We start from the raw sequence: 24,804 nt of genomic DNA, 5'->3' as shown, positions 1-24,804 counted from the left end.
TAAGAGGCCGGTGGGCTTCCCAGCACACACTGTGTGCCTGGGAAGTTCTGCTGGCTCACCTGCGTTCCTCCACAGCGTGCCAGACGACTACCGCTGTGGGAAGGCGCTGGGCCCCGTGGAGTCGCTCCAGGGACACCTGCGGGACCCCACGAAGATTCTCATTGGCTACAGCCGGGGCCTGCTGGTCATCTGGAACCAGGCCTCGCAGTGTGTGGACCACATCTTCCTGGGGAACCAGGTATGTAGGTGAGGCCTGTGTCCCCTCAGCCTGGGCCCCTTGTGCATGCCCACCATGGCTCATGCCAGCCTGCCTGCCCCTGCCTGCCCGCAGCAGCTGGAGAGCCTATGCTGGGGGCGTGATAGCAGCACTGTGGTCAGCTCACACAGCGATGGCAGCTATGCTGTCTGGTCTGTGGATGCCGGCAGCTCCCCAACGCTGCAGCCCACGGTAGCCACCACACCTTACGGTGAGTGCTAGGGACTCCTTAGCCGGAGGGTGGTGATGGGAGGGGGCACCACTGAGCCAAGCCAAACTGGCTGAGGAGGGACTTCCCCGAGGGGGTGGTCTGGGGGCAGTGTGCCTCCCACCGACTTCCCGGGGAGGCAGGAGGCAGCTGCAAGGTAGAGAGCAGTGGAGGGCAGAGCAGGAATGGCAGAATTACTAAGAACCACCAGTGAGTCTGGTCTGACGCTGTCCCACCCCTCAGGCCCCTTTCCCTGCAAGGCCATTAACAAGATTCTGTGGCGGAACTGTGAATCTGGGTAGGTCGAGGGAGCGGGTGTCCGATGTGAGTTGGGTCTGGCTAGGGGGCTGGAAGGGTGGGCTCTCCCTAGGTTGTGCAGTATGTGCTCTGGACCCAAGTGGTTCATGGCTCCCACACCTCCCTCTGCACATAGGGGCCACTTTATCATCTTCAGCGGTGGCATGCCCCGTGCCAGCTATGGTGACCGCCACTGTGTAAGTGTGCTTCGAGCCGAGACATTGGTGACGCTGGACTTCACCTCCCGCATCATCGACTTCTTCACAGTGCACAGCACACGGCCCGAGGATGGTGCGTGCCCTGCCGGACCCTACCCTTTCCCAGCCCCACCTGGTGCCCTCTGCCACCTATGGCTGTGCTCATCCCATACTCCCTCCGTCCCACAGAATTTGATGACCCCCAGGCCCTGGCTGTGCTGCTGGAAGAGGAGCTGGTGGTGCTGGACCTGCAGACTCCCGGCTGGCCAGCTGTGCCTGCCCCATACCTGGCCCCGCTGCATTCGTCTGCAATCACTTGCTCGGCCCACGTGGCCAATGTCCCTGCCAAGCTGTGGGCCCGCATTGTGAGCGCTGGCGAGCAGCAGAGCCCCCAGCCTGTCTCCAGTGCCTTGGTGTGTGCAGGGATCAGGGGGATCTTACAGGGTGGAGTCTTGAGGAGGGGGAGAGTGTTTCAGTTCTAGGCCCGGAGGTCAGAATGTGCCATGCTCGGGGTGAGAGGGAGAAGATGTTTGTCCTAACCTTGTGCATACATCTCTGCCACCCCCTCCCAGAGCTGGCCCATCACTGGGGGCCGAAACCTGGCCCAGGAGCCGTCACAGCGAGGGCTGCTGCTGACAGGGTAGGTGTGCGTGCTTATGTGGGTGAGTGGGCCCCTTGCTGTTGGGGGAGAGCCCATCCTGGGCCTGGTGGGTGCAGAGGTGCCAGGAGACTCAGGCCTGGCCCCTGGTGGGACCAGGTAGTTCCTCCTTGCCCAAGGTGGATTGGAATGAAACCTCCCTGGACCTTGGTTCAAGGTGCTGTCCTGATCTGCCTTTTGGCCTGGAACTGAGCTCTACCAAACCCCAGGGCTCCACCCGCCCAGCCTGCCTGCCCTGGGACTGGAAAATCTGGGCTGGCCCACGCTGAGCTGCCCAGGGAAGGTGCCAGAGAGCCCAGCCTGGGCCTGGCGGGCACTGACGTGCCCGGTGACTCAGGTCTCAACTTCCTGCCCTGCCCCCACTCCCGCCTGTGCTGGGACCCTCAGGCCTCTGACTCTGGTGTGCCCTTCCCTGCTGAAGAGCTTGCTGTGGCTTTCAGGGCTGCTGGAGTGAGTCTTAATCACCCCCACAGTCACACACCTCTCACGCCCTGGCTCTGGGCTTTCACCACCACCCGGGGCCCTGCTTGGGCTCTGCAGCTGTGTCCCAAGGCTGCGCCCTAGATTTGTCTACTCCTTCCCCTGCCCCCTCCCTGCTTCCTCCCGGCCTCTGCAGTCTTCCTGCTCCACCTACGTGGCTGCCTTGGGCCCCATGCAGCTCCTCCCCTGCGATGCCCTATGCTCTGTTCTGTGACTGTCTTGCTCTTGATCACCTTTGATGGCTGCTCCAGTGTAGGCAGAACCCCCAAAGTCCTCTATTCTCTACATGTCCCCCTTTGCCACCTCCTGTTAATCAGCGTGGTCATTTCCACCTTGTTTGGTTTAAAGGGCCTAGGTGCATGTGGTGCATGTGGCCTGGCCTATAACAGGTGCGCAGTGTGCCTGTGCTGTATACAGTAGGTGCCTATTGTTTTTTGTAACAGTAGGATTCCGGTCAGTGTTTGGCACGTGCAGTAGGTGCTTAGTGAGTGGTCATCAGATGAGTGAATGGAGGGATGTGCAGGCCTCCCAGGAACTCAGGGGTAGCCCTGACATCTGCCCTCCCTGCAGCCATGAGGACGGCACTGTGAGGTTCTGGGATGCCTCGGGTGTGGCGCTGCGGCCGCTGTATAAGCTGAGCACAGCTGGCCTCTTCCAGACGGACTGTGAGCACGCTGACAGCCTGGCCCAGGCTGCCGAGGACGACTGGCCACCCTTCCGCAAGGTGGGCCCCTCCCCTGGCCCTGATGAGCTGGTCCTGACCCCACCTGGACTCATTACTCCTTCCCATCCCTCTAGGTGGGCTGCTTCGATCCCTACAGTGACGATCCCCGGCTTGGCGTGCAGAAGGTTGCTCTCTGCAAGTATACAGCCCAGATGGTGGTGGCTGGCACTGCGGGCCAGGTAGGGCTGGGTGTCCTCTGGGTTGGAGATGTCAGGGAGGGCTTTCTGGAAGAGATGAGCTGGAGGGTCTGGTGGAAAGGGAGGTGGACTGGCACAGGCAAAAGCCAAGGTGGGAATAGGGCTCTGGGTGGGGCTGGCTGGGGTGAGGACAGATGGGAAGTGGGCCTGTCGCTGGGGGAACCACAGTGTTGAGAGGCGGGAACTCATGTCAGTGCTGTGCTCCGGCACTCACACGACATACAGGAGGTGCTCAATGTGTCCTTATTGCTAAATGGGAGATACAAGCTCAGGGTAAGGGTGGACACTTTGCCCTCAGAGGGCAGGGACTAGTGTGTCTTGGTCACCACTGTGTTCCTTGTGCTCAGCTAGGGCCTTGGTATACAGTAGGCATTCAGTGAGTGCTTGTTTAAAACGCTGATGAACTGAAGACAGTCCTAGAACCACCTTGGTGGTGGCTGGGGCTGCTTCAGAGGCTCCAGGCTGAGTGGGGCCCAGGGCGGCCCCTCCCCTGCGCTGATGCTCCCCCTGCCTGGCTGTGGGCTCAGGTGCTGGTACTGGAGCTTAGTGATGTTCCGGTGGAGCAGGCGGTCAGCGTGGCCATCATAGACCTCCTCCAGGACCGCGAGGGCTTCACGTGGAAGGGCCACGAGCGGCTGAGCCCACGCACAGGGCCGCTGCCCTGGCCTGCTGGCTTCCAGCCCCGTGTCCTGGTGCAGTGCCTGCCGCCAGCTGCTGTAACTGCTGTCACACTCCATACCGAGTGGAGCCTCGTGGCTTTTGGCACCAGTCATGGCTTTGGCCTCTTCGACTACCAGCGCAAGAGCCCTGTGCTGGCCAGGTGTGTGGGGTGGGGCCGGCTGGGCAGTTGGAGCCCCCAGCGAGATGGGGTCTGGGCTTCCGTTTCCACCTCTAGTGTTTGGTGTGGCAAAGGCCCCACTAACCTCCACTGCCCTATAAGAAATAACCTGGCAGCTCCAAGAAGGACATTCTCAGCACCACCTGCAGCTGGGTCCATAGGACTGCGCCAGAGGGGCTGTGACTCCCTGACCTGGGTGCCTCCACAGGCCAGCAGGAGTGTGGTGGCTGCTCCAGGAGGCTGCTCTGTAGCACGACTGGACCCTGTCTGCCCCCAGGTGCACTCTTCACCCCAATGACTCCCTGGCCATGGAGGGTCCGCTCTCCCGGGTGAAGTCCCTCAAGAAGTCGCTGCGCCAGTCTTTCCGGCGCATTCGCAAGAGTCGTGTCTCGGGCAAGAAGCGGGCTGCTAATGCCAGCAGCAAGGTGAGCTGGGGTGGGCTGCACAGGAGCTGTGCCTGTGTCCTGTGCCTTGGCCTGGCTCTGGCCTGGGACCCCTGGGGCCTGCTGGGCTCAGTGCTCCTCCCTCGGCAGCCCCTGGGCCCTCCAGAGGGATGGGTGAACTAAGCTGGGTGGTAGAGGAATGGTAACAGAAAGTAGGGCGCAAAGCAGGATGCAAGCCACTGGGGTGCTAGGGAGACAGTGTTCAGGAGCCCCTGCCCGGCAGTTGCAGGAAGCCAATGCACAGCTGGCCGAGCAGGCCTGCCCCCATGATGTGGAGATGACGCCGGTGCAGCGCCGCATTGAGCCCCGCTCTGCCGATGACTCCTTGTCAGGCGTCGTGCGTTGCCTATACTTTGCCGACACATTCCTTCGAGATGGTAAGGCAGGGACAGGGCAAGGGTTGGGGAGGCTGGCCTCAGTTGGCCACCTGGGAGATGGGTGGTGGCAGGGGAGGTGGTGGGACTGCACCTTCCAGGAGGTGGCTGGGCACAGTGGCTCAAGCCTGTGATCCCAGCACTTTGGGAGGCCGAGGTGGGCGGATCACCTGAGGTCAGGAGTTTGAGACCCACCAGGCCAACATGGTGAAACCTTGTCTCTACTAAAAATACAAAAATTAGCCAGGTGTGGTGGCGGGCACCTGTAATCCCAGCTACTTGGGAGGCTGAGGCAGGAGAATTGCTTGAATGTGGGAGGCGGAGGTTGCAGTGAGCCAAGATCACACCACTGCACTCCAGCCTGTGGAACAGAGTGAGACCGTCTCAGAAAAAAACGCTTACCATCCAGCTCCCCCAGGGGGACTGCTGGGTCACCCCAGTCTCTCTGGGGGAGCTGGATGGTAAGGGATTTTTGAGTGAGTTGGGTGGGCCTCTCAGATCTGAGCCAGGAGAAGGGAGGTTGAGGCCTGGTGGATGACAGTGAGGGGCACCGGCCAGTGCCCAGGCTGTGAGCCGGGCATGTGTGTGGGCAGCTGCCCAGCCACTTGGCTGGAGTGGAGCAGGTGAGGGTCGAAGTGTGTGGCTCAGGGAGATACTGCTGCTGGCCAGAGGCTGAGGACCTGGCCTTGATTCTCAGTGGCCTGGGAGCCCTGGGAAGGTCCTGGGTTTGTTGATTGAGTCACTGATTGATTTTGAACTTGTACAATGGGAGAATTTCAAACATACACAAAAATAGAGAGGTGCAAAGTTGTCCCACATACCTCACATGCCTGCCACAGCCATGTGCCCCTGCGGAGTCTGCTCCCCTCCCCCACACTCTTTGCTGTTTTTTTGCCGGGGTATTTTAAATGAAAACCCAGACACAAGTACTTCAGCGTGTTCCTGACAGATGTCACTGACAGCCACTGCTCACATCATGCCCTGTAGAACCGATGTGAATTCCTGAGTGTCATCTGCTTGGTCTATGAGCTCAGCTTTCTGATGCCATTTATTTGTCGAGGGTCTTTGTGCAGTGGATTTTCCCACTGTCTGGATGTGGCAGGTGCAGGTGGAGGTGGGGGGTTCTTTGACTTTTTCTTTTTTTTTGACTACAAAGACCCAAAAGAGGAGAGGAGCCTGGGGTATTAAACTTGTTCCACTGGCCCGAGAAGGCCGATGGGTTCATGTTCATGGCCGGCTGGGGTTCCTGTTGGGCATGTTTTGAGTTGTGCAGACACTTACTGCCTCAGGATCCATTGGGTCATCAGGGAGCAGGCGGTGAGTCTGCTCTTGCTTCTGCTGGGCTGGGCTCCGATTCTCCACTAAAGCTTGTCCCCCAGAGGTTCAGTTCACACAGGCAGAGCAGGGTCAATGGATGGGCATCCTAGGTGTCCCCAGGCTTGGCGGCTTCCTCTGGCTGCCATGTAGGGAACACACTGAAGACAGTGGGGGTGAAGCAGGGCTAAGACAAGGCACACCTGTCGACAGGACTAGCAAGGGGATGCAGGGGAGGAGAGAGGAGTCGGGGTCTTGTGGGGCTTGGGGCCTGAGTGATGCTAGGATGGAGCTGCATTTCCTGAGATAGGGGCTGAGGGTGCAGTGGGATGGGGCTGGAGGGCTCAGGGTCTGGTTTGGGTGCCCATCAGCATTCTGTGCAGATGTGCTACAACTGTTCCGGCCTCTGCAGAAGGGCTGCATCCTGGGCTCCAACTGCAGTCAGCAGCATAGAGCTGGGGTCTCAGGCCTCGAGGCTGGAGGTCACCAGGGAGGCGTGGGACAGGAGGGAACCAGCCCTGAGTCCCAGGGTGTCATAGTTAGGAAGCAGGGGTACAAGAGAGGCAGGGAGGGACCTGCAGTCTGTGGGAAGACCACAGGGGAGATGCCTGGCCCACAGGGAGCACCCTCCTACGCGCTCGTTTTCTGCAGGGGCCCACCACGGGCCCACCATGTGGGCTGGCACCAACTCAGGCTCCGTGTTCGCCTATGCACTGGAGGTGCCGACAGCAGCAGTGGGTGGTGAGAAGCGGCCTGAGCAAGCGGTGGAGGCTGTGCTGGGCAAGGAGGTGCAGCTGATGCACCGGGCGCCTGTGGTGGCCATTGCCGTGTTGGACGGGCGTGGCCGCCCGCTGCCTGAGCCCTATGAGGCCTCACGGGACCTGGCGCAGGCACCTGACATGCAGGGTGGTCACGCTGTGCTCATCGCATCTGAGGAGCAGTTCAAGGTGAGCCACTGTGGGCTGTGGGGGACTCTGGGGGACTCGCCTCCAGGCCCCAACCTCATGGACACCATTGGACCCTCTAGAAACCCTTCCTGCCTGTATCTCCCACTGTTGGGACCCTAATTCTCTTGCACCCCAGAAAACACTCCCAGCCAGCAGAGAACTCCTACCCAAGAACCCTGATGCCCCCGCAGCCTGCTGAGTTCCCCTGGGAGGGCAGGAATCTAGTCCTATCTCACTGTGCCACACAAGGCTCCTGTACCGGGCCTAGACCCCTGAGCCCAGTCCCCAGGGGCTCTGCCTCGAAAGAACTCGAGGTTTGATGGGGATACCAGCTGCATAACCTTGGCACTCTGTGATTGATTTTGTCACAGATCGAGAGAGGGCCTGGGAGGTTTCTGGAGTACAGTGTGAAGTCTGGAGTTCAGTGGGGCAGCCAGGTGTACAGGCAGGGGAGGCCACGTAGCATGCAGCTGGGCTTTGTGGTGGGGGCTGGTGGGTCAGCAGCCATGAGGGTGAGGGGCCCTGGGGATGAGGACAGGGCCAGGCTTTGTGCTCACCGGCCACCTGCTGTCAGGTGTTCACACTGCCCAAGGTGAGCGCGAAGACCAAGTTCAAGCTGACGGCCCATGAGGGCTGTCGTGTGCGCAAGGTGGCACTGGCCACGTTTGCCAGTGTGGCCTGCGAGGACTATGCTGAGACCTGCCTGGCCTGCCTCACCAACCTGGGTGATGTCCACGTCTTCTCGGTGCCTGGCCTGCGGCCCCAGGTGCACTATTCCTGCATCCGGAAAGAGGACATCAGCGGCATCGCTTCATGCGTCTTTACGCGCCATGGCCAGGGTGAGGCGGGGCAGAGGCCGAGGAGGCCTTCCTCAGGCGAGCGAACTGAGTGGGACCAGTACTGCTTGGGAGCAGGAAGGGCGCTCCGGGTGGGCACAGGCCCAGGTCACGGAGGAGCTGTGGTTGGTGCTATCTCTTAACTGCACTCCTTATTCTTCTGCCTACCCAGGCTTTTATCTGATATCCCCGTCAGAATTTGAACGCTTCTCCCTAAGTGCCCGGAACATCACAGAGCCGCTCTGCTCTCTGGACATTAACTGGCCCCGCGATGCCACCCAGGCCAGGTGTGTGGAGGGGCAGCCCCTAGCCTGGGGGACCTGTGCCCAGGGCCAGGTCTCATCCCACCCCCGAGATCTGCCTTCCCTGGGCTCGGGAGTGGGAGGGCAAGGATCTAGCGTGCCAGCCTCAAGTCATCCACCTATGGTCCCCATCATGGCCCCATCTCTGCAGTTACAGGATCCGAGAGTCACCCAAGCTGAGCCAGGCTAATGGGACCCCAAGCATCCTGCTGGCCCCACAGAGCCTTGATGGAAGCCCTGATCCAGCCCACAGCAAGGGACCTGGTGAGGGGGGCATGAAAGGGGTCCAGACCCTGGCCCCATGGTGCCCTGGGGGAGGGAGTCAGGACTCACATAGCTCAGGGATCGGGCAGGCTTCTGTAGGAGATGGGTGGTTGTGTGCTCACGGGTGCCACCCCTCACCATGGGCTGCCTTATGGGTCTGTGTCCCTAGGCCCCCAGGTGCAGAGGGTGCTAAGGGTCCTGGTAGGGGCTGATCACTTGCTCCCTGCAGACACCCCAGAGCCACCCGAGGCTGCACTCTCACCCATGTCCATCGACTCAGCCACCAGTGCTGACACCACGCTGGACACGACAGGGGACGTCACAGTGGAAGATGTGAAGGATTTCCTGGGGTGAGGCTGGTGGGCAGGTCCACAGGAGGGGCTGCCCTGTCCCCTAGGCCTCCCTCCCCAGGGCTGCCAGGGGCTCCCCCGCCCCCACCCCTGAGCACCATCCCCATCTTGCAGCTCCTCTGAGGAGTCGGAGAAGAACCTGAGGAACCTGGCAGAAGACGAGGCCCACGCCTGTGCCATCCTGATCAAATGAGGTGCTGCAGGGGTGGGGCCCTGGTCCTCACCACTGGCAACGTTCACCCCCTTCAGCCCGTCTGGGTACCACTTGGCCCTGGTCTTCCACCTGAGACCCTGGCAGGCCCATGTGATGGTGGCACTCTGAAACCTGGCTGCCTTCCATGGAGTGCCTCAATTGGGGACTTCTGGGGCTCACACAGATACCAGTGTCATGGTTGGGTATTAGAAAAGCAGGGCCAGCCCCTCAGCCCTTGCATGTGACAGGTGGTGGTTAGGACAAGACCAGATTTTTTTTTTTTTTTTTTTTGAGACGGAGTCTTGCTCTGTCGCCCAGGCTGGAGTGCAGTGGCGTGATCTTGGCTCACTGCAACCTCCGCCTCCCGGGTTCATGCCATTCTCCTGCCTCAGCCTCCTGAGCAGCTGGGACTACAGGCGCCCACCACCACGCCCAGCTAATTTTTTATATTTTTAGTAGAGGTGGGGTTTCACCATGTTAGCCAGGATGGTCTGGATCTCCTGACCTCGTGATCCACCCGCCTCGGCCTCCCAAAGTCCTGGGATTACAGGCGTGAGCCACCGCACCCGGCCGACAAGACCAGGTTAAACCACTTAGAGGTGGCAGTAGTTTGGGGCTTGGGAGCTGGTTTGGCCAGCCTATTTCATAGATGAGATCACTGAGGTGCATGAGGTCAGGTCTCATCGGGTTGGGCCCAGCAAGTGGCTGACTTACCCTTGCCTGAATCTGTGTGGATTCTCACCTAGATCTGGGGCCCATAGATCTGCCCAGCGCATTTGCTGCCTCGTGCTCCCTGCCACCTGACTGTAGGCCATAGCCTCACCCTGCACAGGACGTGGACACCTCCCAGCTCTGTGTCTGGTGTCTCTCCCTGGCCTCAGTGGGGCATATGTGGCCTGGCGCTTGGATACCCATCTGGAGACTCAGCAAGCCCATCTCAGGCGGTCACTGAAGGGCCATGCCTGCCCTGCAGAGGAGACAGTGGCAGCACCTGTGTGGTCTGGCCGCTGTGGCAATCCATCTGCCCTCTTTTGCCCTCCCTCACCTTCTGCTGATACCTCTTCTCTCCCTCTCCCAGGAAGGCCAGAACTATCCCGACCTCCACCTGCCCTGCTTGGAGCTGGAGTGCTGGATCCCTGGCACCTGCCTGGCCCCTTAACATAGAACCACGCCTGCTAACCTGTAGGCTCCACTGGGACCTGCTGTCCTGTCCCGCCTGACCCTGGGCCCTGGAGCAGCACCAGCCCCAGGGTGTGGGCCTGGGACCTGGGCCAGAACTGAGCCCTCCTGCAGGCATTTGGCTGCCCTGGGGGCCCGCTGCCTAAGGAAGAGGACAGGTGGGGCCCAGCACCTGTGCCACCTCCCCCTCCACACACCATCCTTCCCCCTCACTTTGCAGAGTATTTTTCCTTTTTTTGAGACGGAGTCTTGCTCTGTCGCCCAGGCTGGAGTGTAGTGGCCCCATCTCTGCTCACTGCAAGCCCCACCTCCCGGGTTCACGCCATTCTCCTGCCTCAGCCTCCCGAGTAGCTGGGACTATAGGCGCCCGCCACCACGCCCAGCTATTTTTTTCTGTATTTTTAGTAGAGATGGGGTTTCACCGTGTTAGCCAGGATGGTCTCGATCTCCTGATCTCGTGATCCGCCCACCTCGGCCTCCCAAAGTGCTGGGATTACAGGCGTGAGCCACCACGCCCAGCCCTGCAAAGAGTATTTTTCTAGTGCCTGGGCTGGACAGTTGTTTCTAAAACTATTTTGGTACCTGCTTCTGGGCCAGTCCCCAGCCTGTCATGAGTGAGTGTGTGTGTGTGTGTGTGTGTGTGGGCATGGATGTGACTGGGAGCTCTGCTGGGCACCCACAACTGGGGCCTAGTCAGGCGTGTGTGTCGGGGGGTGGGGTGGGGGGGGTCAAGATGAGTTTCCCTGTAGATTGTACCTTGGGGTTTTTTTCTGTCGTTTTGTTAAAATTAGCGCCATTTTAATATTAAAAATACTGATTTTTAATATTGAAAATAAAAGCATTTAATATCTCTTAAAGGGCAGCCACATCTGCTTTATCCCTGGCGGAAGAGTGAGGGGGCTTCACACGTGCACTCACACTGGGGGGGGAGTCGGATTTCCCAGACACCTGAGGGCACCTGTCAGGGTCATCCCCATTGATGCTGCTTGAGGCTACTGGGGACTGTGGCACTGGACGTGGCTGGAGCAGGCGTTGTCACCTGAGTACATTCTTTGCTAGCAGACAGTGGATGAGACCCCTTCCTCTTCCTCACCAAACCTGGGGCTGTGCCAGCCTGTCTTAGGCCAGGGCCTTGCGGAAAGCGCTCCAGGCATGGAAGCAGCGGGTGAAGGCGTGCTGCTCGTTGCCCTTGCGGACCAGGCGCAGCCGGCGTGGCCGCTCATGTTCCTTGGACCGTATGTGCTGGATATATACCTGGCAAGGGGACAGTGAGCCTTGGGTGATGACCCTGCCCTGCCCACAGGCCCACCTCGGCCCTCCCTCCACCCAGCTTACCTGGCAGGCCTTCAGGCTCAGCTTGATCTCCACCTGGCTAGTCTGGGTCCCCACCCACATGTAGACCTGTGGGGGAAGCAGGGGAGATATCATTGCATGGGTGCCTGGGAACAGCCCCTTGCTCCTGGCCCGAGAATTTCCATTTACAAGACTATGGGCGCCTCCTCGGATGGGCAGGGCTAGTGGCAACATCACACCTCTTGGCCGTTGTCTAGCAACATGATGTCATCATCTGCCAGGTCATCTTGGCAAAAGTCAGAGCATTTCTCAGTCACTGCAAAGTAGCCCTTCTCATTGGAGCACCTGGGAATCAAGGGTCAAGGTGAGGCCAGAGGTCATAAGTAGCAGTGCCAGGACTGAGGGGAGGGTCAGGGCTCTGGCCTCACCGGAAGAGCCGTGTGTGTTTCATGTACTCGGCATCGTCATCATAGGGCTTCTGTGCCCCAATGCCCACCCAGAAGAAGTTCTCAGGCTCCTCGCCTTCGTTGATAACCTGCGGGAAAGGCCAGTCCAGCCCAGGGCCCCTGCCTGCCCTGGCTCCCCTGTGTGTGCCCACCTGCCCACCCGCCCCCTGACCTGCTTGCTGTAGGAGGTGTCAAACATGGTGTTCAGGATGTCTTCTGCCAACTTGGCTTCGTCAGGGTCTGATGCCCGGCCCACCCAGGCATACACGATGCCCTGGTTGTCCTCACTCTCAAAGGGAACCTGGGGAGTGTGCAGGGTTGGGGGTGTTTGCAGCTGACTCAGCCCCCAAACACCCCACCCCTTGGTCCACGGAGTCCTGACTCACACCCACAACCCCACCTTGAGGATGAAGCAGAACTCGGAGTTGAGGAGGCTGGAGTCGGTGTTGATCTGGATGCACCTGTGGAAGGGATGGGGCATCAGCAAGGAGTCAGGCCTGGCTCCCTGACCCCTGCTGGCCACTGCGTCCTCCCCCAGCCAGGCACCGGGTGCAGAGGGCGCTGCCGTTGGTGCGGATCTGGTAGAGGCTGGGCTGTTGGGCGCCTTGGACCGCCTTCCTCTTGCCCCGGTGGATGATGAACTTCCTCTTGAAATGGGACAGGAACTTGGGGTTCTCCTGCTGCTGCGTCATGCGTACCACCTGGGGATGTGGAAGTGTTAGGGGCAGCTCCCTGGACCCCCGCCTGCCCCTCGGGAGCCTAACCTTCGCTGGGTCTGGGCCCCACCACACCCCTCCGCCTGGCCTCGGGCTCGCGGGGCTGCCAGGCACACCTCCAGCTTCCCAGGGAAGAGGCTCTCGAACTTCTTTTGCAGGCTGAAGGTGAAGGTGAGCCAGCCCATGTTGGAGGCTTCACGGCCTTGCCAGAAGTACACGATGCACTGGAAGTCCTCCTCTGGCTGCTTCTCCTCTGCCTCAGCTGTTGCCTCCTCGCCTTCTTTGCCCTCAGCCTTCTCCTCCTCCTTGTCTTCCTTCTTTTCCTCCTCCTCGTACTCCACGGGCACCCAGTACCTGCCGGGTTGGAAAGTTGTGAGCAGAGCCTCGAGCCCCCAGCACCAGGGGACTGACTTGGGGAAGGGAGTGCTGAGGTGGCACCTGCAGAGGAAGACGTAGCAGTCTTGCGTGTAGAAGTGGCCAAACTCCTCTTCTGGCAGCCGCGCAAACTTCTTGCCCTCCAGCACGAAACCCTCCATGCCGTCTAGGTCTTCGTTCCACTCTTCCATCAGCTGCTCCGCCTGCAGGTGGCAGGGACCCGCCCCGCGGCAGGTCTCAGCGCGCTCTCAGCATAGGCCCCGCCCTCGGCCTGCCCCCCGCCCTCGGCCTGCCCCTCGCGTCCCGGCCCTGCCCCCACCTCGGCCAGCGACATGGGCGGCTGCCGCGGCAGGAAAAGCGCAGTAAGGTCAGCCTTCATCTGGTCTTTCTTCTCGGCGTCGCGTTTCACCTTCCCGGAGAGACCCGGGCTCTGCAGCACGGCCTCCGCGTTGCGTGTGTAGTCCACCGTCAACACATCGTCCCAATTCTTGAACTTGGCCTTGAACACCTGCCAGGGAGGCCATCAACTAACCATGGGGGGTGCGGCATGGTTAGAGTTGGAGGAAGTAGCCCGAGGCTTGAGCCGGGACCCAAGGGGGATCTAGGGCGGGGCTTGGGAGGCGGGGCCCGGACACGGAGGTAGGAATAAGAGGGGCAGCTTGCAGAGGAGACGGGGCCTGGGCAGAGTCAGCAAAGAGGAGGTGGGTTTGGGCCCAGCTCTGTAGGGAGGTAGTGGAACCACAGGGGTCAGGGCATGTCGGGGTGCGAAGGATCCTGGGGAGGGGCCTCCGAAGCTGCAAGCACACCTGCGCCTCGGTGCCCTCGAGGCTGCGGCTGACCGTGGCATGGCGTGGCCGGTGCAGCATCCCACACAGCTCCTGACCCAGCTTGAGGGCGGCAGCGCGCACCAGGCGCGGGGACTTGCGGCCGAGCCAGATGAACACGTCGGACCAACAGTCCAGAATGTACACGCAGCGCGTGTCCAGCAGACTCTGCAGCTGCGGACCGGGAGTCTGGAGGTCAAAGCCCAGCCAACGGGGAGGGATCCGGCCCCGCGCCCTCCTCCTGCATCTCTTACTAGCCGCATTCTTGGCATCAGCTCCACCTTGGGACGCTGCTTATGTTCCACGGAGAGCTTGTAGTTGATCTGCGGCAGCTCCAGGTAGCCCAAGCCCAGGCCCACCTGGCAGGAAGGATGAGCATGGCAGGGAAGGGGTCTGGAGACAGGAACCTCACCCACACAGCCCTCTGCTCTGGAACCAGCCCCGCCCTGCAGCGTGGCTCACTGACTGCTTCTGTTTCCCCCTCCCCTTCAAGGTCTTTTTAGGGATATCCTTTCAGAAGGGCTTTTAAATGGTGTTTTCCCTGCCTGCCCTCTCCAGGCCCTTCATGCCATTTCTAATTAACTTGTCCCTTTCCTGTTCACAAGAATCTGGATAATTGAGTCAAGGTTCCCAGCCCTGGCACTAGGTGCTTCTGTCTCCCCTATGGCCCCACCATCCTGGAAAGACTCCGTCAGGCTACTTCTCAAAAGCAGCCTCCGGACCTTTGCTCATACTGTTCCTTGTCCAGAAGGTGGCACCCTCTCCCCACCAAAGTTGAGAGGGAGCCCACAGCCAACTACATCGGTGTGTAGTCCATTCCCCCAGTCGGCGGGTGAACTTGGGAGGCCAAGGTGGGCCTCAGCAGCAGGGCTCACCTTGTACAGCTTGGGCTGGGGCGGCCAGAAGTCATCGGGCACGTGCTTCTTGATCTCAGAGGGCTCCCCACCCATTGCCTCCCAGAACTCTGGGAGCTCCTGGCCCTGCACCAGCAGTGTGATCTCGGCCTTCCCTTTCCGCTCATTCTTGTTAATTTTCTCTGCAAAGAGCCTGAGAGCAGGATGCAAAGTCATCAGCGAGGCTCACACCCCTTTCCTTCACACAAAAGACCCCATGGTGTCCTTGTACCTGGCCTTGGTGGTGCTGCTCAGTGTGGCCTGGGCCCCCCGCCACACGTAGATGTCTAGCCCTCGGTCCAGCAGGAAAACAAACCTGGACAGGAAGGGGCAGGAAGGAGCTGTGATGGCGCATGGGGCAATGGTCACCCCATGCTCCGACCCCACCAAAAAAATCCCTCACTATGGGGTTTCTGGGTAAGCCTCAGGGACCCCCTGCCAAGCTCGTGGGCAGGAGTTAAAGGGGTTGCTAGAGGGCCTCCTCTTCTAAGAGGCCCACACCTGCCCCCACTGGTGGGGAGGAGGCTGAGGGTGAAGCACCCCCACCTCACATTGTTGGGGCTCACCTTGGGTCCAGAGAGGTCCCCTTGAGGGGCACAGGCTCCAACTTGATGTTCTTTTTCCCATACACACGATACATCCTGGGCGCAGGGCAAGAGTGGTTCAGTGTAGGCACCAAGGGCCTAACTTAGCCCCAACACCCTCCCCTCCACCCCTTGCCAGCAGACTCCAGGTCCATGCCCCTCACTGCCCACACGCCCTCACCTGGTGACGTAGTGCGTGTCTTCCACAGTGTAGAAGCCACTGGCTGTTCCACCCTCAATGTAGGAGATGTCGTTGTCAAACACCTGTGTGTGTGAGGGTGTGGTTCTTCATCACTGAGCTGCCCTCTCCCCCACCAACCACTGCCCCTCAGGTGGGGTACAGAGTTGCGTACAGGTGAATTGAGTGCTACAAATCTATGATGCCTGTAATCCCAGCACTTCAGGAGTCCGAGGTGGGTGGATCACCTGAGGTCAGGAGTTCGAGACCAGCCTAACCAACATGGAGAAACCCTGTCTCTACTAAAAATACATAAATTAGCCAGGCGTGGTGGTGCATGCCTGTAATCCCAGCTACTCGGGAGGCTGAGACAGGAGAATTGCTTGAACCTGGGAGGTGGAGGTTGCAGTGAGCCAAGATTGTGCCATTGTACTCCAGCCTGGGCAACAAGAGCAAAACTCTGTCAAAAAAAAAAAAAAAAAAAACAGATCTGGCTGGGCACGGTGGCTCACGCCTGTAATCTTAGCACTTTGGGAGGCCAAGGCGGGTGGATCACCTAAGGTCAGGAGTTCGAGACCAGCCTGGCCAACATGGCAAAACCCCATCACTACTAAAAAAATACAAAAATTAGCTAGGCGTGGTGGCACATGCCTGTAATCCCAGCTACTTGGGAGGCTGAGGCAGGAGAATCGCTTGAACCCTGGGGGCGGAGGTTGCAGTGAGCCAAGATTGTGCCACTGCACTCCTGCCTGGGCAACAAAGCCAGAGTCTGTCTAAAATAAAACATACACATCTGTGCCTGGAAACATACACACACTGGGGTGTTGGGATGTATGAAAAATATGGACGCGTTCACCCACGTGTGTAAAGATGCCAGCAGTATGTTTAGATGCACGCATATCAGGGTACACAAGCAAGTGGGTTCATGGAAGAGTGGAAACCTGGGTGAATGTGGGTAAAAAAAACTTGTGGGGGTGTGTACACACACATAAACTCTATGTGTGTGTACATGCGAACATATGTCTAGGTGTAACCAGCTGGCGGCTAACATTGCTCAGTAATTTATTCAAGACTGGACTCTGGTCCCGCCCTTGGCCCCACCTCCTTGGCATCCAGGTGTGTCCTCGCCTCCTAATAACAGGTTTTGGCCCTGACTCCTCACTGCTCTTGGCAACACCCCTTCCACCCTACTCTCAGCTCCCCTGTGTCAGCCCATTGGTCCAGCTCCCGTGCCCAGCCTGTACCCTTATCCTTGCCCGGCTGAATTCTGCCCCATGTTCCAGAACTCTCCTTTGCTGACCCCGGCTTTGGCCACCTTAGACCTCACCCTGCGGTCTGCCTTAGGTCCCGCACAGTATCGTTGATCCACCCCCTTTAACTCCACCTCCCTGCCTGCCCACCTGTTCTGCCTACCTGCCTTGGGCCCACTGCCCCTGCACCAGAGTTCCCTGGGTCCCCCACTCTGCCCACCCCCAATTTTAACGGGCTGGCACCTGCAGGAACTCCTCGCTCTCATCGCCCATCTCCTCCCGGACAGTGCGGCACTCAGCACCCAGGTAGTTGCGCAAGTTGACAGCGTGGATGGCAGAGCAAGCTTTCTTGTCGAGTGTGGCCTCCCCGCCAATCCAGTAGTAGATCTCCCAGTTGAGGGAGCCGCTGTCATCCAGAAAGGTCTGGAAGCCAAGGCACCGGCCACATCAGCCTTCATCCTGACCTTCCGGCCACCCCGGAGACGCCACTCTGAACAGCACAGGCTTCCCAGCCCCAGGGACTTTGTACTGCCCCTGCGCCTGGACCCCCTCCTGCAGCCTGCCCACCTCCCACCTGGCCTCCCTGAACAAGCTCTGGAGGTGGGGACCGAGCCATCTTAGAGGAAGGCACCAGGCCACATGGCCCCTAACAGCATGCCCGGCCCTCACCTTGAGCACAATGTAGCAGTCAGCCTCGTAGAACTTGCCGTGGAAGGCTTCCTCCACCAGCACAGGCACGAAGTTCTCTATCTGCCAGATGGTCAGGCCAGGCAGCTGGCCCACGTCCTCCGTGAAGAACTCAGAGTAGTCAAGGCGGGGCTTCTCCAGGCCCTGGTCCCAACGCCGTACCTTCCCGCCGGGGGCCCGGGCATCTGCATTCTCCTGGGGGCAGAGTCACAGAGCATGGCTTGACTCTGTGAAGCCACTCAGGCCGGTCTTTACTTGCTACCCACACCTCAGGGCCTTTGCACAGCTGTTCTTTCTGCCCAGCACCCCCTGTCCCTCTTGGCCAGGGTCAAGGCCAGGGTTGGCCTTCAGTAGAAGCTAAGGCTCCCTGCCTTGTCCCAGCCGTGGCCTGGCTCACCTCCTGCTTTTTGTTCTTCTCCTGGGCAACATCTGACATGCCCTTCAGCACCTGCTTGGCCTGGTCATCCTGGGCTGAATCCTTGCGCCTCCGCAGTCGCATCTTGCGAGCCATGGGGTCCTTGGGCCCACTCCCTGCTTAGGGGAGGGGCAAACAGCTGAGCCCTCACTGGGCCTGCTGCCCCCTTGGGCATGTGACCAACCAGGGGCCAACTCCACCCACCAGGGTCCAGAAAGCTGTATGCCACCCAATTTACAGATGTGTCATTTGAGGCCTGGAGAGAAGCCCCTGCTCCCAGGCCAGACCTTTCCCCACTCACCAGCTGCAGCTGCAGCCACGGTAGCAGGAGAGGCACCCGCTAGCCGCAGCTGGTTCTGCAGCGAGAAGTCGATGTTGTACCACTCAGCGGCACGGTCCGCGGGCTTGGGCGGCATGACCAGGTTGGGGTTCTCCCGCACATCCAGGACCTGCCCCGTAGGGTGAGCAGAGCTGGCACTGAGCCTGGGTCCCACCTCCCAGACACACTAATCCAGTTTATTGCTCTTGTCTGCAGCCGCCAGGGCTGAGAGGTCAGGGAACTGGGTTCTCCTCCCACCCACCTCTGGGGCTGTCTGGGGGCTTAAATGAGACTGTGGGGTATACTCTGGATGCAGGGAGGTGGGGCCCACCTTCTCCCCACGAGCACCCTGGCACTGGCCACCTCCCTCAGGAGGCCTCTGCTGGGTCTCCCTTGCTCCAGGGCACACCCCTTGCTTGTCTCTCTTGAGCCCTCTCAAACCCAGCATGCCTGACCTCGATCTCCGTCAGGAAATGGATGGCTTCTGGGAGGGTCACCAGGCGGTTCTTGTTCACGACAAGTTTCCTCAGCTTTGGGCACCTGTGAAGACAGGGCCAGCCAGGGCCTCAGGGAGGTGACAGACAAGGGGAAGTGGGCAAGAAAACCCCTAGTCCTGGGGAGGAGAGGCAGGTAGAGTCAGAGGAACTGGCGGGGGTCTCCATTCTCTGCCTGAAGGACTTCTCAGAGCCAAGAGACCATGTTATGGGCACTGTGATTTCCAGAAGGGGAGGGAAGCAACACTGCGTTCCCACCTCATGTGGCCTTGTCCCTAACAGTGCCCTCCCAAGGGTGCTCTCAGGAGCTCAAGTTGGGAATGGCTGGCATGGGACTGTGGTCTTCATCCACAAAGGTGAGTTAACTGGGCTCAGCGCGGTGGCTCACACCTGTAATCCCAGCACTTTGGGAGGCTGAGGCGGGCAGATCATTTGAGGACAGGCATTCAAGACCAGCCTGGCCAACATGGTGAGACCCCATCTCTACTAAAAATACAAAAAGAGCTGGGCGTGGTAGCGCACGCCTATAATCCCAGCTACTCAGGAGGCTGAGGCAGGAGATTTGCTTGAACCTGGGAGACGGAGGCTGCAGTGAGCCGAGATTGCACCACTACATTCCAGCCCAGGTGACAGACCGAGACTCTGTCTCAAAAAAAAAGAAAAGGTGAATTAACCCACCTTCATTTTGTCTGACTCACACAGACCACAGGGTGGGCTCTGACTACCATCCTGGGGTTCTCTGTGCTGGGAGAGCCCCTGCTAGCACCAGCCCTGCTCAGCACCTGCAGAGACTTTCGGGGATCAGCTCCAGGTTGTTGTTGGCAGCCATGAACTCTTCCAGGTTGGTGAGCTTGCCAATGCCCGAGGGCAGCCCGTCAAAGTCCAGCTTGTTGGAATTCAGGTACAGCTTCTTCAGCTTGCTCAGCTTGCAAATGGCTGACTGGAGGGGGAACGGGCAGGGGTGGGAGGTCAGGGCCAGGCTCATGGCCTCCCTCCCATCCCCCTACTGAGGCCCTCAGACGCACGGGCAGTGAGGTGAGCTGATTTCGGGACAGGTTCAGAGTTTCCACGTGCACCCACTGGTCGATGCACAGGGACAGCTCCGTGATCTGGTTGCTGCTGAGGTTGAGGCGGCGCAGGCTGGGGAGGGTGTACAGACACTCGGGCACCCGCGTCAGGTCGTTGCAGGACAGGTCCACGTCTGGGGTGCAGGGTGTGGGGCATCAGCTGGGGCCCATACAGCAGGTGCCAGGGCAGCCAGCCCTAGTATGAACCCCAGCTCTGCCACCTCTGAGCTGTGTGGCCTTAGGCAAGTGACAACTGCTGTGCGCCCAAGTTTCTCCATTTGGACAAACTCCCTCACACGGGGGTTGCGGGGGAGTTGTCTAGGCATAAAGTCAGTGTTAAGGCATCATCATAATCGCAAAAGTCACTGTAACATAACTCCAGCCTTTTCCCTCTGGGCATTGGTCCGAAGAGCAGGGTTCAACCCCTTCCACCCAAGGAAGCAAGAGGGCCCAGAGGGGGCCAGAGCTCAGAGGGGCTCCTGGGGGCTGCCTGACCTGCGAGGTTGCTCAGACCCTCCAGGCTGGTGGGCAGGTTGCTCTGGGTACGCTGGGTGCTCCGCAGGTGCAGGGTCTGCAGGGCCGTCATCGCTGGGAGCTGCCTGCCAGGGTGACATGAGTGGTCAGGGCCAGGGCCCACCTAGGGAGTGTCAAGGGTGGGGCTTGGTGGGGCAGGACCAAAAGCACAGGGCCCAGAGGGTAGGTGTGAGGTCACATCTGGTTGAAGGGACAAGCCCAAGGGTGGTTGCAGGGTGTGTAAGCGGGAAGACGGGACTGAGAGGTGGACATGATACTTAGGAGGTTGTACACTGAGGGGTGCTGCCTGCACGGAGGGATGGCTGGGCCTAAGGGAGAAGCGTTAGGGCCCTGGGAAGTTAAGGGGCCCAGCCAGACTCCTCAGGGTGGCTTCTGCAGGAGTGTGGTCCGAGGGGGCGCCCACCGGAGCTGTGCATGCAGCAGGGGGTTTCCATTGAGCACGAGCGTCTGCAGGTGCACCAGGCGGCGCATCTGCGGGGGCAGGCTCTCCAGGCGGTTCTCGCTGAGGTCCAGGTATAGCAGGTCAGTGAGGTTGATGAAGAGCTGGTTGGGGATGGTGTCGATGCTACGGGTGGGGAGCAGGAGCCACCTGAGTCAGCACCAGCCACGCCCCAGGGCCCACCTGCCCCCTGCCCCCGGCTGGCCTGGCACCTGTTGTGGCTGAGGTTCAGCACCAGCATGTTCTTGGCGTTCTCCAGCTCCCGTGGGCACTCCGTCAGCTGGTTGTGGCTCAAGTCCTGGGTAGAAGGGGCAAGACCCAGGTCAGGGGAGTCTCCTCCCCACCAGGCGTCTGCCAAGCTTGGGGATCAGGCAGGGCACTGAGTTGGGTGTGGGGGTAGATGAGGGGGTTTCAGGGCCAAAGGGAGACAGCCAGGGACTTGGGAGGAAGAGTGCCCGGGTTAGGGATCTGACTCCAAAAGTGACCTCAGGCAAGGTATTATCCACTCCAAGACTCAGTTTTCCCATCTGCAAAATGGGATAACAATGGCCCCAGAGACTTTTATAGTGAGTAGGGATTGAATGGTCCGGCTAGCATAGGGGCCAGGTGAGTGGGTAGCCACTGACCAGGACTGAGAGGTCATCTAGCTTGAAGATGTCATCGGGGACTCCGGAATTCTTCAGACTGTTGGCTCGGGCCACGATGGCCTGGGAATAAATCATAAGAGTCTATAATTCCTGGCTTCCACTCTCAGGAAGGAACAGAGTCTAGAGAGGGACACCTCCTCAGGAAGCTCACCAGAGGCCAGGCCTGAGGACTCTCTCACCTCTGGCCTTTGATCAAATAGCCCCCTCTCCTGGAGCGCTCTTCCTAGCCTCCCCGTGAGCTCCTATTCATGCCTCAAAGCCCAGATCAAAGGTGCCCCGGAGCCCCAGCAGAGGGCCCTCAGGGAACCTTTTCTGTTCAAACCATTTCTCTTCTTCTTAATTCCAGAAGGTGAGACAGGGATGAGGTCTGAGTCAGGGTTTTTAGAACAGAGGGAGAGAACTGGACCACAGAGAAATCAGAATCTGGATGGAGAGGAAGTCTGCTTTCTCTCCCTAACTTAAGGCTGACACCTCCTCACACCTTACAGACATGCAGAAAGCTTGAGCATGAGAGGGAACAGGGCCAGAGAATGGTGTTGTGACTGCAAGTGACAACGGGAGTCACCGGAGCTGCCCCGCCACTTCTCCAGTCCGAATGCCTGTGCAGCACCCTGCTGCAGCTTCACGGGGTCACTGCTGCCCCTCCCAACCACTGCACTTGCAGATGAGGCCCAGAAAGTAGAAGGGATTTGTACAAGGTCACATCGCCAGGAAGTGGCAAAGCCCAGCTTTGAACTCAGAGAGTCCAAGTCAGAAGCTGTGCCCTAAACATCTCCAGGCTCTGACTTCAGATGGGATGGCCCTCGTTGAGGCCTACAGGGTCTGGCCAAGGGCCTGATGTTCTGGGACGTTCAAGTCTTGGGTAGAAGGTACATGGTGCTCCCGGCCAAACCCCACTCAACCCCAGCTCTACCACTGCCTGGCTCTGTGACCTAGGGCAAGTAATCTGCCTTGGTGGCCAAGTTTCTCTTCTGCAACGTTAGTGGAGGGCTAGAGCATATGAAAAAATCCTAACAGAATAGTGGGAACATTGCTCAGCCAGTCTTGGCTATTATTACTGTAGTTATTGTCCATAATGGCTGGTAAGATTTTGGATTTCTTTACCCTTTTCCTGATGGAATTCTCTGATCCACATGGGTTACTTTACACAGGGCACTGCTGTAACCTCTAATGAGAGGGCCCCTCTGTGACACCTGAGCCTCTGAGCCTGACACGGAGGTGGACAGAAATGCTGGCCCAGCTTGGTGTCTGGCCCAGGCTTCACATCCCTGACCGGACCTTGGCCCCAACCCCAAGCCCGGTGGCCTCCAGGCCAGCACTCACGCGCAGCGATGGCAGGCTGGACAGCTCCCCGTGAAGCGTGGTCAGGTTGTTGTGGCTCACAGACAAGTGTTCCTGGGCCGGAATGGGGAGCACAGGCTCAGCAGGGTGGGTGGGGTGTCCAGAGTCCCTGCCTGCCTCCACAACTCTGCATCATCCAGGAAGGCCTCAGCCACACTGGCCCAGCTACCCCTGGCAGCTTCCCTCCCTCACACACCCGGCCTCTTCTTGCATACCTCCCTGGACAGGGTGCCCACTCCCTTTCTTCCAGCTGTGCTCACAGCTGTCGGTGTTCTTCCTCTCTCTGGAGAAGTTGTCTGCCTTCTCCACAGGCTCTGCCCACCTGGTTCATCCACAGGGACCCTCCCCTGCCTGCCCAAAGCCCCTTACCAGCTTCTGCAGGGCGGCCAGCTCCTCGGGCAGGTAGCAGAGGCCAGTGCGGTTCAGCTTCAGCCATCGCAGGCTGGTCATGGCCTTGACATTCTCAGGGAAGTAGCCGCCCTGGGGGAAGGATGTCAAGGTGAAGCACAGAGCCCCTGTTCACCACCTTGTATGGCTCCTCCAGCCCATGGGAGCCTTTGGGGAGCCACAGAACCAATTCTCACCAGCTGTGAGAACACAGACAAGTCATTTCATCATTGCGCCTCAATTTCTTCACCCATAGAATGGGACTTTTAAGCCCCCCGGTGACAAAAGTGTTGGCCTAAGATTTGTCTCTCCTACTGGATTCTGGGCCCCAGGAGGGCCAGGACAAAACTGGCTTGTTTCAGGTGAGAGCCCAGCACCCGGCTCTGTGGTTAACTTGGCTCAAATTCCTTCACCCAGCATTCCATGCTCTGACTGGCTGCCTGGGGTGGGGGATCCCCCTTCCAAGCCTTTGCAAAGGCGCCACCTGTGCCCTCACCCTGCCATCAGCACACAGGCAACTCACGGCCAGGGCCAAACCCTTGCTTGCGGAGACCGTGGCTCCCCACCCTGCAGGGCAGGCCCGCATCACTGCACTCCCCTGGTGTATGAACGCCCACCTCGGCACCTCCAGCCCTTGTGGCACCAAGTCTGGGGCAGCAGGTGCCTTCAGTGCCTGTGGCTGATATTGCTTTCCCCCTAGGGCCACATTCCCAGCTGGTGACTCGGACTCTCCCAGTTCAGCAAAGAGGAACGGGGACCCCAGGTTAGGGTGGTGGGGATGGGGTCACGGAAAAGTGGTGTGGCCACTTGTACTTGGGGTCAAAGGTGTGTACACATGCAGGTAAACGCAGGAAAAACCTGCCTCCTCGGCCCCAGCCCCAGACCAACAACCCAGGCCGACCCTGCCAGTCACCCACCCTGAAGGTGAGGCTGACCCTCCAGCCAGCTCTCCCTTCCTCTCTTTCTCTGCTTCCCCTTTGGTCAGGCAATGCCTGTCTCATTCTTGAGTCCTGGAACCACCCGCCCGCCCCACCCACTGGCTGCGGAGGGCTGGGCTACGGTCCCTTTTCTCTCAGTCCAGCAGCTGCTCAGACAACTGCCACCCAGCACCTGGCACACCGGCCTGACACACTCTCCACACCAACAAATCTCACTATACTCCTTGCGTCCAAGGAGGAGCCTTTTAAGCCCCTTCACCGGCTGAGAAAGCTCAGGCTCTGGGAGGGGAAGTGATGTGAGAGGCCCAGGATCACACAGGATGGCGGGTGGCGGTGGCGGGGAGAGGGCAGTGATGAGTCGGCTCCACACCCGCCCCTGGGCAGCCGGGCCGCCATCCCTGAGTCAGGGCCTGGCTTGGGCGTGTGACCTCAGAGGGGCGGGGAGGCTCGCCCGATCCCCAGGCCACCATCCAGCCTAGACCGAGAACACGGACGCGGGGTGGGGGCTCCCGGCCGGGCCCCAGGCGGGACTTCGAGCCCAAGCGTCCGTCCCCGGCCTGCCCAGCCTCGGTCTCCCCATACAGGCACCGGGCGGAGGCCTCGGAGGTCCATTCCTGGCCAGGGAAGAGCCCCACCCCGCCCCGGCCGCAGTCCCTGTGACACGCAGGGCCTGGAGCCGAGCGGGACAGGAAGCGGAGGCCAAGCGGGCCGGGCAGAAGAGAAGGCCTGCAGGGAGGCCCGGCACGCGCCCGGCCCGGCTCACCTTGAAGTCGTTGCCGCTGAGGTCCACTCCACGCACGAACGGCAGCACCCCAGTGGCCTCCATGGCGCCGCTCTCGCTGCCGGGCCGGGCCGGGCTAGGGAGCGCCGGGGCGAGGGCGCTAGGGGGAGCCGCGGGCTGAGCCAGCGCCGGCCCCGCC

General features: G+C 59.9%; 2 protein-coding genes across 9 annotated transcripts in view; one reads left to right on the top strand and one right to left on the bottom strand.

Moving 5' to 3' along the window:
- Positions 1-10,914, top strand: part of LLGL1 (LLGL scribble cell polarity complex component 1) — a 19,246-nt gene extending 8,332 nt beyond the window's left edge. Inside the window, exons 6-23 of one of the 4 annotated variants that reach the window (XM_024234459.3) lie at positions 76-238; positions 332-467; positions 708-762; positions 898-1,052; positions 1,148-1,371; positions 1,531-1,598; positions 2,667-2,820; positions 2,895-2,999; positions 3,545-3,837; positions 4,133-4,280; positions 4,528-4,675; positions 6,638-6,933; positions 7,508-7,772; positions 7,942-8,056; positions 8,223-8,335; positions 8,565-8,685; positions 8,800-8,879; positions 9,957-10,914. In XM_024234459.3, the coding sequence (XP_024090227.1) occupies positions 76-238; positions 332-467; positions 708-762; positions 898-1,052; positions 1,148-1,371; positions 1,531-1,598; positions 2,667-2,820; positions 2,895-2,999; positions 3,545-3,837; positions 4,133-4,280; positions 4,528-4,675; positions 6,638-6,933; positions 7,508-7,772; positions 7,942-8,056; positions 8,223-8,335; positions 8,565-8,685; positions 8,800-8,878 (2,638 nt within the window). In that variant the 3' untranslated portion in view covers position 8,879; positions 9,957-10,914. Of the gene's footprint in view, positions 1-75; positions 239-331; positions 468-707; positions 763-897; positions 1,053-1,147; positions 1,372-1,530; positions 1,599-2,666; positions 2,821-2,894; positions 3,000-3,544; positions 3,838-4,132; positions 4,281-4,521; positions 4,676-6,637; positions 6,934-7,507; positions 7,773-7,941; positions 8,057-8,222; positions 8,336-8,564; positions 8,686-8,799; positions 8,880-9,956 lie in introns of all 4 variants that reach the window. The other 3 variants (XM_063718416.1, XM_024234460.3, XM_024234457.3) reach the window with 3 other exon arrangements.
- FLII (FLII actin remodeling protein) lies at positions 10,875-24,804 on the bottom strand. Of its 5 annotated transcripts, none has more exons than XM_024234255.3 (30): positions 24,648-24,804; positions 22,929-23,039; positions 22,542-22,613; positions 21,198-21,278; positions 20,784-20,869; positions 20,536-20,697; positions 20,094-20,197; positions 19,557-19,732; positions 19,314-19,471; positions 18,493-18,577; positions 18,020-18,167; positions 17,701-17,837; positions 17,286-17,498; positions 16,860-17,039; positions 15,370-15,452; positions 15,171-15,245; positions 14,837-14,920; positions 14,587-14,758; positions 13,966-14,070; positions 13,694-13,885; positions 13,207-13,395; positions 12,951-13,090; positions 12,629-12,866; positions 12,343-12,497; positions 12,197-12,257; positions 11,969-12,097; positions 11,779-11,885; positions 11,590-11,695; positions 11,393-11,458; positions 10,875-11,311 (listed from the first exon to the last, which is right to left on the bottom strand). In XM_024234255.3, the coding sequence occupies exons 1-30, from the start codon at positions 24,708-24,710 to the stop codon at positions 11,177-11,179; spliced, it is 3,813 nt and encodes a 1,270-aa protein (XP_024090023.3). In that variant the 5' UTR covers positions 24,711-24,804; the 3' UTR covers positions 10,875-11,176.

This window comes from Pongo abelii, chromosome 19 (genome assembly GCF_028885655.2).
Source record: "Pongo abelii isolate AG06213 chromosome 19, NHGRI_mPonAbe1-v2.0_pri, whole genome shotgun sequence".
Classification (NCBI taxonomy): domain Eukaryota; kingdom Metazoa; phylum Chordata; class Mammalia; order Primates; family Hominidae; genus Pongo; species Pongo abelii.
Note: the sequence above shows the minus strand (reverse complement) of the source record. Positions and strands in the feature narration are given on the sequence as shown.

What these genes read in the sequence shown, in the direction of transcription:
- FLII (XM_063717913.1), bottom strand. Translation starts at nt 24,710, where the DNA reads ATGGAGGCCACTGGGGTGCTGCCGTTCGTGCGTGGAGTGGACCTCAGC. An exon ending in AGCAGCACCACCAAGGCCAG is followed by an intron (nt 14,759 to 14,836) that starts GTACAAGGACAC and finishes TCCTGCTCTCAG; the next exon opens with GCTCTTTGCAGAGAAAATTA. An exon ending in TCTTCCCTGGGAAGCTGGAG is followed by an intron (nt 12,498 to 12,628) that starts GTGTGCCTGGCA and finishes CCACATCCCCAG; the next exon opens with GTGGTACGCATGACGCAGCA.